This window comes from Mytilus trossulus, chromosome 8, assembly GCF_036588685.1.
Source record: "Mytilus trossulus isolate FHL-02 chromosome 8, PNRI_Mtr1.1.1.hap1, whole genome shotgun sequence".
Taxonomy (NCBI): domain Eukaryota; kingdom Metazoa; phylum Mollusca; class Bivalvia; order Mytilida; family Mytilidae; genus Mytilus; species Mytilus trossulus.
The window spans coordinates 72108753-72120822 of record NC_086380.1 but is presented as its reverse complement, the minus strand read 5'-3'; the positions used below and the strand labels follow the sequence as shown (position 1 = coordinate 72120822).

General features: G+C 32.4%; 1 protein-coding gene across 2 annotated transcripts in view; it reads right to left on the bottom strand.

Annotated features, from left to right (window-relative positions):
- LOC134681373 (potassium voltage-gated channel protein Shaw-like) overlaps positions 1 to 12070 on the bottom strand; it is a 39059-nt gene that overhangs the window by 16127 nt on the left and 10862 nt on the right. The window contains exon 1 of one of the 2 annotated variants that reach the window (XM_063540975.1): positions 11626 to 11744. The exons of the other annotated variant lie outside the window; for it this stretch is intronic. Coding sequence (XP_063397045.1) covers positions 11626 to 11697 — 72 coding nt within the window. The 5' untranslated portion in view covers positions 11698 to 11744. Of the gene's footprint in view, positions 1 to 11625; positions 11745 to 12070 lie in introns of those variants that run through there. 2 annotated transcript variants of the gene reach the window in all.

The following is a 12070-nucleotide window of genomic DNA, read 5'->3' as shown; positions in this document are numbered from 1 at the left end:
GGAGGCGTCCTTCAGCTGGCCCCTAAACAAATATATACTAGTTCAGTGATAATGAACGCCATACTAATTTCCAAATTGTACACAAGAAACTAAAATTTAAATAATACAAGACTAACAAAGGCCAGAGGCTCCTGACTTGGGACAGGCGCAAAAATGCGGCGGGGTTAAACATGTTTGTGAGATCTCAACCCTCCCCCTATACCTCTAACCAGTGTAGAAAAGTAAAAGCATAACAATACGCACATTAAAATTCAGTTCAAGAGAAGTCCGAGTCTGATGTCAGAAGATGTAACCAAAGAAAATAAACAAAATGACAATAATACATAAATAACAACAGACTACTAGCAGTTAACTGACATGCCAGCTCCAGACTTCAATTAAACTGACTGAAAGATTATGATTTCATCATATGAACATCAGGCACAATCCTTCCCGTAAGGGGTTTAGTATCATACCATCATAACATATATGAGAAGAACATAACCCGTGTCATGCCAACAACTGTTTTTAGAATAAATGTGTTTAGTTCCGACGCAAAGACCTTATCAGTGACTCAATATTAACGCCAAAATATGCAATCTTTAATTATGACTTGACAACAGTATCGTAATTATATCCCTTCTTAATAAGTCTATTCAAAGGTTTTGTAAGTTTATGAGGTGAATACTGACACCTTTGTGCTTTATAAAGAATATTTCCATAAAAAATTGGATGTGAAATACCTGAACGTATAAAAAGTCTGCATGTTGAGCTATATTTACGAATGATGTCTTTATACCGATGATAAAATTTAGTAAATGTTTTGACTAGTTTGTGATATCGAAAACCCTGGTGTAATAATTTTTCAGTAATACATAAATTTCTCTCGTTAAAATCTAAAACATTGTTACATACACGAGCGAATCGTACAAGTTGAGATATATAAACACCGTAAGATGGTGACAAGGGAACGTCACCATCTAAAAACGGATAATTAACGATAGGAAATGAAAAATCATCCCTTTTATCATAAATTTTAGTATTCAGCTTTCCGTTAGTGATATAGATATCAAGATCGAGGAAAGGGCAGTGGTCATTGTTAGTATTAGCTTTATTTAAAGTAAGTTTACCAGGATAAATTTCATTAATATACATACTGAAGTCGTCATTATTTAGAGCCAAAATATCATCCAAATATCTAAAAGTATTATTAAATTTGTTTATCAGATGTTGTTTTGATGGGTCTTTGCTTATTTTTGTCATAAATTGTAACTCGTAACAATACAAAAAGAGGTCCGCAATAAGTGGTGCACAGTTAGTCCCCATTGGAATTCCGATAATCTGACGATATACGGAATTCCCAAAGCGAACAAAAATGTTATCTAGTAAAAATTCAAGGGCATATATAGTATCAAAGCATGTCCAATTAACATAGTTTTTTTGTTTATTGCTACTAAAAAATGACATAAAAGAGTTTGAACATATATATTCACATTCTGATTTTTTGAATGCCCATTTAATTAGGTGTGTGATTTTTTTCTTAATGAGAATGTACATGTATGTACATTATACAAGTATACAAACGATCTAAAAATGCGTTCTACCTGTTTTTTTTAAACTTTTTTTATGATACGAACAGTATTTCGACAACATATCGTTTCTGTACAAGTCTACCATGCATGGCGGAAAATTGATCTTTTTGTCTAATTCTTATAAAACTTAGTTTATTATCCCCTCGCCTACTACATGTAAGTTTCGTGTAGATAAAATTGTTATGGACACTCAAGAACCAACCATGCTCGAAACTTAGTATGGTGTTACTTGTTAAGAATATCTTAAGCGCTGTTGACTTTAAAGTTCAAAGGTCAAGTTCACAGTGGCAGTTGTAATACAAAGCAATATCAACCTTGTGGACATTTTAAAACCAATATTGATGAAAAGATTTTAACCACATTTGGTATATATTGTTCCCCCTTGTAGTGATCTGACATTTTTTACGTTCAAGGCCAAAGGTCAAGGTCATGCATATGGTCTTGTTTTTTCTCCTTGAAATAGCATAATACACAGGAAATTTGTTGCTCATTTTTTTACCTGCTGGTTCTATTAGACAATATAAAGGTATTTCCAGTTACTGAATGTTTTGGTTGATTTATAAAAAAAATAGTTTATGTATCAAAAATGTATATTCAATTTACCATTGTCTGCATGTGTCATATACAAATATAGTGTCCATATTTCCCCCCATTATGTTACATACGAGGGGATGCCACGCTCGGCATTGCTTTGTTTGAACTGTAAAATGTGTGCACTAGTCTGAATAATCACCCATAATTATGCCCATGTTTATTGATCTATCTTAAAGGTCAGGTAATGGGTTCGTTGATCCCTTTTATTTAAAAAGAGCTCTTTCCAGGAGAATATCATAATAATATAGACAACAGGAAGGTTAGGTGAAAGCAAAAAATGCGGCAAAATATGACATATAGAAAACAAAATGGTTATGGATTAAACATTTGTGTGACAACAACTCAGACGATACATAAAAAATCAGAATAATGAAGAAAAAGTTTCCCTATATACGTGTACCTGCAGTGTTGGTGTACGAGGCGCATTCCATTATGTCACTTGATATTGAAAATTGACAAAAAATTATATTTAACTTGTAAAAGTAAATCCTGAGCCTGCAATAGCTGCTCTTCTTGTTCTATTTGAATTAATAGAAACAACGCTGTCGCCTTTCTTGTGCTCATAGAATCATATGATATGAGCTCCATGTTTTGTGAACGTCTTTCTTAACTGTCGTATTAGACTGACCAGTGCATATCGCGCATGGCACTTTAGATGTATTTTAGCGTGAAAATTAACTTACATTTAGCTGGATTTATTGCCGTCGTAGTTCCATCTTGTCGCCTTCGTACTTTTATTCGATGGCGACACGACGGTATTACGAGGTCTTCACGAAGTCATGTTGCCATCGTAAGACCTTCGGGTAGCTTAGTGATTCATTCGTGTAGACATCGTAATGTCAAAACTGCCCGATGAAAACGATGGAAACACGAATGCAATACGATTTTCAAAGATGCATTCCCGGTGACATTACGATGGTGAGGATGGTGATACGAACTCAATACGAATCCTCAACATCGGACGCACCTTCGGGGATTTTTTAACATGTTAAAAAATTAAGAACCCTTCCCGAAGTTGACCCCGAAGGCTAGAAAAAGTGGCCGATGGTTCTACGATGGTTGAAGATGGAACTAAGAATAGCCCGATCTGGATACGATCAGTCCCGGTTTTGAAAATTTCCATAATCGTGTGGTCATCTGCTTTAAAATCGGGACAGTGTGACGCGGGCATATTAGCGAAGTATCATGGTACAACATCAAATTGCAGATAATAGTCCATGGTCTTCCCTCAGCACACTTTTAAGCAGATTATTTCGTTAAAACATCAAAGGAAAAAAATCCAATTTATGTTACAACTTTAAAATAACGATATATCTAATTCATAATTTAAAATAAACCAATATATTTTAATATCAAAATTGATTGATTTAAACTTTTAACTAGTAAAAAGATCTTGATACGCGAAGTTGATTCATAACTAGTAAAAGTTCACCACTTTGACGCATATTTCCAGATGTGCACTTCATTCATTGCAAGTACATGTATTACATACATCTATACGGAAGTTGCAAGCAATATAACCAAACCTTTGATAAAATATGACTGTCTCTGATTCAAACATTTATAAAAACGGAATTTGCAGTCAGCTTGAACCTGTTTCGTCAAAATAAGCTAAAATATCGGTAAATATTGTTGGCTTGCAAGTCACTAATTTCATTCATTTGAATACGTATCAATCCACCTTCAATTTAACCCTCAGCTGGGGATATGTTACGCATTGCAAGTGCCTGAGTGTGTATTTATATTTATGTTTATGTCTATCGAGTCGTATGACAGTTGGCATTCATTGGAGATCCTCTCGATGATTTATAAATGAAGTCAGGTCTTTGATTGTAAAGATACATCTATGAGGACTTTATTCCGATTGAATGTACCAATAGAGGAGTAGGTCCGGTAGTACCGATTTTGGCCTCAAATTTCAGGTTCATCTGACAAAAGATTTTGACACTTTATTAATACTTAAGTGTCTATTTCATTTGAATCAATTACTAGTAGTTTATGTGAAAGATTTGAACTGATTTAGTTATTAAAAACGATCCGATTCAAGCTCAAATATGAAAAATCAACCAAATATGCCGAAAAATGTCACTTTTCGGATGGGTTTTGTCAAAAATGAAAGTGGCCGCATCCGTGTTCATCTTCAACCTTTATATATGTTATGTATTATCATAAAATACAACTTCCATTTCAAAATTAAGGATGAACACGAATGCGGCCACTTTCGTTTTACACGAAAACCGTCTAAAGATTAACTAAAGTGCTAGAATTTTGAAGAATTCAGTAACTTAGAATGACTTTAAGGTGCCAGTACCCGATATATGTTCATTGTATAGTCAAAAATAGATCATATTTATGTCGCAGAAGCACTCTACTGTTCAATAAATAACTAAAAGTTTACATTTTATCAATTTTGTAAAACTGCTATATTTTGAGGCCAAAAAGGGCTCTTACTGGACCTACTTCTTTCCAACAAGATATACAAATATCTTGTATACAAATATCTTGTTGGAAATTTGATATTGTTGCCAATACAGAATGAATTTAGGAGTGGGATCTTTCATTGATTTGACCACAAGTTATTGAAAGTATCAATGTAGGGTATTTAATTTCATCAAACGACATTTTTAGTCCTACGTTTAAAGATTGCCGAGTTGAAAATCTTCTGTCCTTGCTTGGAAGATGTCTTTAAGGCTAGTGCGATCTAACATAAAAAAAAGTATTACAACTTTTGTTGTAAAAATAGATTCAATCTGTACAGCAATTTCATTTTCAGGGTGTACGGTTTCCATTGTCGGCTAGTAGGTTTGAACATAAATATTCAAAACATGGCCTAGACCTTCTTATTTTGATAAAAAAAAAATAAGGTGAAGCAATAATGACAATAAAATGGCTTATTTTATATATTTATTACCCATAAGAAATGTATATATAATATAAGATGTACCAGAGATCTCCAGGGAAGTAATTAGCATCAATATGTATGTTTCGTTTTGAAATCAATGTGCTATATTTAGCTATTAACGATCTTTTCAGAAGTATATTGGTTTATATAGATCATTCATATACTATACATATGTTGACTGTTTGTAAAAGATGGTTAAAATTCAATAAAAAATATAGTCACTGACGTCAAGGTTTTATTTTATTAATGTAGATAGATATAGGAAGATGTGGTATATGTGCCAATGAGACAACTCTCCATCCAAGTCAAAATTTGTAAAAGTAAACCATTATTGCATATATAGGTCAACGTACGGTCTTCAACACGGAGCCTTGGCTTACATCGAACAGCAAGCTGTAAAGGTCCCAAAAAATTACTAAGTGTAAATTAAACCATTCAAAAGGGAAAATAATCGGTCTATGATACTGAACATCAGGTTCCTGACTTAGGACTGGTGTAAACAAATGTAGCAGGTTTAAACATTGTAATAGGTACCAATCTTCACCCTTATCTGAAACAATAGTGTAAACTCACAATATCACACGCCTTAAACTTTATAACATCGTTAAGGATAATAGTCAGATCAGGTTTAGGAATTTTTGTCTGCTGTTTGAACTCCTTTGGGGTTTTTTCCTTCGATACAGGGCAAAGTATTTTGTCCAATATCACCTACTTAAGCCTGGCATCCTGGCACAATGTTTTTCTTCGTGGATAGAGTCAGGCGTAATGATGTCTATAAGTGAGACAGGACCCAAGGCTACATCCACTGTTCTTTGCATAGAAGACTGCAATAGCTCATTAAAAGGTCATTACCAAATGTTTAGCAAATTCTAGATTTTTTTCTTATGGGTTGAGATCCAGGCAATGTCAATCTCGAGCATAAGGTAAAAGTTCGAGTCGGCCTTTTAGTTCCGCATAAAAAAAATATCTCAATAAAGTGTTTCATAACCTATATATGTTTAGCGATGATGTATCGTTTCGATCCGTATACAATAGTATAAGTCGAATTGGCAAATTCATTTATATAAATAATTTCATAAAAGATGGTATATATGATTGTTGTGTTTTGCTTTATTGGGTTTCTAATTGACCAATGTCCAGTACAAAACTTTTATGAATATTTTATAACGAAAGATGCGGGTGGTCTGATTTATTCTCGGAACTAAAGGATTGTAAAAACTCATTATAGATATTTATATATTATATTACACGTAATCACTGATATTCACTTTCACTTATGAACGTCTTAACATTAAAAAAAGCTTAAAGTTAAAATGAAGAAACGTTGTATTTATTAGTGTCAAAATGTTTTATATTATTTTTATTATTATTATTATTAATCATTTGGATGAAGGTGTAAGGATAGATTATCATTCGGGATGTGGGGAACAATTATCACCCAAGACGAAGTCACACACTCTTCTGTTTTAATTCGAATTGATTCGAATTGGCTAATTCGAATTAAACAATTCGCATTCAAGATTTCAAGATTCTTTATTTCTTATAAAACCAAGTAAATGGTACAAAGAAAGATATTTTTACATACAATAACATACAGATTTTGCAAGTTTCCACAAAAACGAGCAACAAGAATGAGAGATTGTTGATCAACCTGGAGAACATACTTCTATATTGATAATTCTAATTAATTTACACAAATTTTTCAATACACGAATATTTTTTGAAATAAATAAACTGCCGAATTTCAAAACATTTACTCGGCTTATATAGTAAGGTTTAAGAAAAGCTCTTCTACTTTCTGTTAGAGCTGTACAGTTTAAAATATAGTGAAATTCATCACCTATTTCATGAGAATTACGAAGTACACAGTACCTTTCCTGTCTAATAATTCTACGCCATCTACCGGTTTCTATAGGTAACCGGTGATTTCCAGTTCTAAACCTACATAGCGTTATTTTATCTTTATAAGGTAATAAATCTAAATATTCTTCAAATTCAAAGTTTTCTTTAAATAGTTTGTAAAATAATGCTTTTGGAGAATTCTCCATTTCTGATTTCCAAGTCTGCTGAAATTGGTCAAAAATTCTTTGTTTAATGCTTAACTTTAACCATTTTGGATTAAAACTATAGTTACCCTGATTTAACCAAATATTTGAAAATCCATATTTATTTAAGATATCTTTTATACAAATCAACCATTCGAAAGTAAATTCACCATCTACGTTAAGTTTATAAATATATCTATATAGAATATTTGTCATTTTACTATCAGAACTGTTTACAATATTAGACCAAAAAGATACCATACGGTGTTCCACATATACTGACATAGGATAAGCACCTAGCTCTCCATATACCATAAAGCTTGGGGTTGATTTTTTCAAGTTTAACAAAAGTTTACAAAACTTCAAATGCACTCTTTCTATTTCATCATTATTACTAAATCCCCAAATTTCACAACCATATAGCAATATAGGCCTTACAATTTTTAAAAAAAGATCGTACTGACATTTAACTGTCAGGTTATGTAAGCGGCCTTTTTTTAGAACTTCATACATAGCTTTGGTGGCTTTACTAATGAGTTGATTTTTAGCCCTTTTAAAACTACCCGTTTTGGAAAAAATAATGCCTAAATATGAAATATCCTTGACAATTTCTAAATCATTACCAGCAAGAGTAAAATTTAATTTGCTTGTCAATCTACCATTACCAAAAATAACAATTTTTGTTTTGGTTGGATTAACTTTCAGTTTCCATATATCACAGTATTCATAAAATGTATTTAGCTGTTGTTGAAGATCTTGTGTAGTTTCAGAAAATAAAACAGTATCATCTGCATAAAGTAATACATAAAGTTTCAAGTAAATATTAATTTGTTTTTCTATTTCATGTGTCACTGTGTTTAGACCTATTACATCATTTCTATGAAAAAAATCTTCCAAGTCATTCAGATATAAAGAAAAAAGAAAAGGAGATAAATTTTCTCCTTGTCTAACACCTATATTACATGGAAAGTATTCGGTAGTATCACCATTAAATGAAATATGAGATTTAATACAACTATTATACATATTAAAAATTACATTATACATTTTACCATTTATATCATTTAATAGTAATTTTTGCCACAGGCCATTTCTCCAAACGGTATCAAAAGCTTTAGCAAAATCGATAAAAGCACAAAAAAGTTTCCTCTTTTTGTTTTTCATCGTCTGAATGAGAGAGTATAAAATAAATAAATTATCAATAGTGGAGTATCCTTTCCGGAAGCCTCCTTGGTTTTCGCATATTAAGCTATATTCTTTCGAATATGTATTTAATCTGTTATTTAATACAGATGTGAAAAGTTTCCCAAAGCAGCTTATTATGGTGATAGGTCTAAAATTCTTTGGATCAAATTTATCCCCTTTATTTTTAAACACTGGAATTATATCGCCCCATAACCATTCTTCGGGTACAATACCTGTATCAAAAATTACATTAAATAGTTTTACATAAATATCACACATAACACTGAAAGAATGCTTCAGATATTCATTAACAATTCTATCATTAGCAGATGCTTTATTATTTTTCAGACCCTTTAAAGCATTTTCAACTTCCTCACGAGTTATTACAGAGTTAATATGTACATTCAAACTATCTACATCAACCTGGCTTTCCGAAGGATTTTCATTATCTACATTTTCACCGCTATTCAAATCTTTAAAATAATCAAACAAAACAGTAATTGGGATATCTGGAGTTTTAGATTTTTTGTTATCGTTTAAAATTTTCCAGTATTCCTTTGGATTTTTTTAATTCAAATTACTAATCTTGTTTCTAATTTTCTTGTGGTGTTTATTTATACTTTTATCCATTGTTCTTTTGTATTGCTTTTCTAGAGATTTTGTCTCATTGAAAAGATCTGGTGAAAAGTTACGTTTCAGTTTTCTCTTAGATTTTTTTGAATTTTTTTCTTGCAGTCTAGCAATCTTCGTCAAACCAAGGCTTGGATGTATTCATTTTAACATTATTTTGTTTATCACATTTCATATAAGTACCAAAAGTAGTCTTAGCAGCATCAACAAGTTCTTTTAACAATATTATTTACACAATTATGATTTACATCTTCTATATTTACAGACTCAAGCTCAGTGGGAATAATGTCAGTATGGGTTTTATCTATATTTTCAATAAAAGTATCCAAATTTTCGATGTCCCATCTTTCAACCTCTTCAGTTGGTGTGAACATCCCTTTTTTAAAGTGATTTCTTTTCTCGTTTTCATATATACACATAGAAAGTGACAATGGAGTGTGAGCATCGGAAAATAATTTTGATGTTTCAAAAAAAAGTTTTGAAGAAGTGTAAGAAAATTTGCCGAGCCAATAATATAATCTACCACACTGACATTTTTACATGTAAATTGGCCTTTATCTCCATTAGAAATACGTTTTTGTTAATACAAATTAAAAGTTAACGTCGTTTGGGCAGTAAAGCTAATTTGACGCGCTTCGCAATTCGAATAAAAATTGACGTTAGGACTTTAAACGTTTCGAATGCGAATTAAACTAATTCAAATTAATTAATGCGAATCGAATTCGTATTACGTGTGAATTCAGCATTAGTATCTTTGGTAGCACTCCACAGTTAGAAAACAAAATTAAAAATGAGCCACAAAATGTTTTATCATCTCCTATTCCTGGATTTCTAATACATTAACCTGACTGTTTGTGGTGTACATGTGCATATGAATGTAATCAGTATCTTCCATAGATTTGATTTTCAAAAGTTAAAAGGGTGAAAATTAATTCCTTTTATGTGTATCCATGGCAACATTCTGCATTTATTTCCCATAAAATATTGCAAAAAGGGGGGTGAACATGTCACATTTTCCCCCAAATTTTGGATCAAACTAGAATTTCATCACCTTTGAGTGATACCTTTTCAGAAACTGTTTCCCTAAATCTTCCTAATGATCAAATAAAAAATGGGTGTCTTTCGCCTCATTTTTTCGTAAAATCCAATCACAAAGTTCGTGCGATAAAAAGTTAGAAAAAAACATTACAATAATTGCCGGACCAATGTATGGTAGGGACATGCAAATACGGACTGTCATACAGAAAACAGCCTATGTTACATACATTAAAAACCTTGATGTTCATATAAACCCAATACAAAGTCAATTTTAATACTCAGATATCCAAAAATGAATTTTATTGCACACTAGCTCTCATATTTGAAAATGCGAAACTACACATCTAACTGTGGAGTGCTACCTTTAGCTTATTTTTTCCTTCACTGACGCCCTTTGATGGGTCTGCAGGTGGCTTGTTAAAAGGCATACATGTCCCTATCCAATATACCCTAATTTTCCAGTGGCAGTCCATATTACCCAGACCATCATCCGGATGGCCTCTATTACAAGACCAACCTATTGTATGTATTGTAAACTTGTTCTCGTCTTGAACACGGGTGAAATATTTGCCACTGGACGTAAATTAGCAACCAACAATCAATCTATCAATCTTTCACTGATGTTCTTCTGACTTTAAAAATATCAATTTTAAATTTAACCTGACTACATTCTTAACATACACCTTTTATACACATTTTGCATATGAAGAATGCAGACGTAATTGTTAACGACAAACAGATGCGTTAATTATGCAAATAATTCGTATCTGTTGTATCTTTCCCATGTCTAGACGTAATCTGTCAAAAAAGTTTTATACTAACAACTTCAATATGGCGTGCAATCGTTACGGTAAATTGTGTACCATACTTTTCAAAACATATACACAAGAAAGTTATTTATCAGGCTACTATTGTATTAAAGTTACAATCGTTTAAAAAAAAGCGGCGCGGGACACTTGCACTTTCTCACTTGCGCTTCAAATCATAGGACATTTGTGCTTTCTTTTTTGGATACTTGCGCTTCAAATCATAGGACATTTGCGCTTCAAATCATAGGACATTTGCGCTTCAAATAATAGGACATTTGCGCTTTCTTTTTTGGACACTTGCGCTTCAAATCATAGGACATTTGCGCTTTCTTTTGTGGACACATGCGCTTCAGATCATAGGACATTTGCGCTTCTGCAATAATTTGTTTTTATGATTATCCTCCTCTTTTATCCGGGCTTGGGACCGACATATTTGACTTGGCAGAGTTAAAGACATATTTTTCTTTATGGTTAAGGACGTCATCAAAACTTCAATGAAGTATAAAAACCTTAATTCACTTAGTTTTTTCACTGACCTCCCCATCCCCCTCTTAACTTGAAAATCATTTCATAGCATATTTCATTCGTATTATAGCTCATTGATATATGTTTAAAAGTTTAAATACAACTTAAAGTAAGCATTCTAAAGACATAAAAACACGTATAGTCATCACAGATCCATTTTCCAGTAAAAATTCTGAGCCCAAGGAGTGAACTTTAGCTCTTGTTATCTGTCCTGACTGGTATGTCGCCCACATTTAAAATACTAGTACATAATCAAGTTTCTCTTTCTCAATTCTTGACTGGGTTGCATGTTCATCAATATAGCGAATCTTATTAAGGTAACTCACCGCGTGTCCAATGATACTCTTCAAAAAGATAAAAATAGCCGACTGAGTCGAGTAGAACTTTTCATTATACATGTAGTGGGTATGGACGGATTCTTGACCATTTGTCGATCTAATGACACAAATATATATGAAGTTAAATTAACGTAATGATTACTGCTCATTGAAATTACAGGTGGGCGACTATAGGTAAAAAGTGCAATTTTCCGGTCAATTTATTAGAGATTAATCAAAATTTAAAGCACAAATGTCCATAATATTTGAAGCGCAAATGTCAATAATATTTGAAGCGAAAATGTCCTATCGTTTTACAGGTAGTACAGATCAAACGTCCAGTGCCCCTAAAAAGAAATGGGACAACATATATACATCAGACCGTTGGTTTTCCCGTTTGAAGGTTTTTACACTAGTAATTTTGGGGCCCTTTATAGCTTGTTGTTCGGTGTGA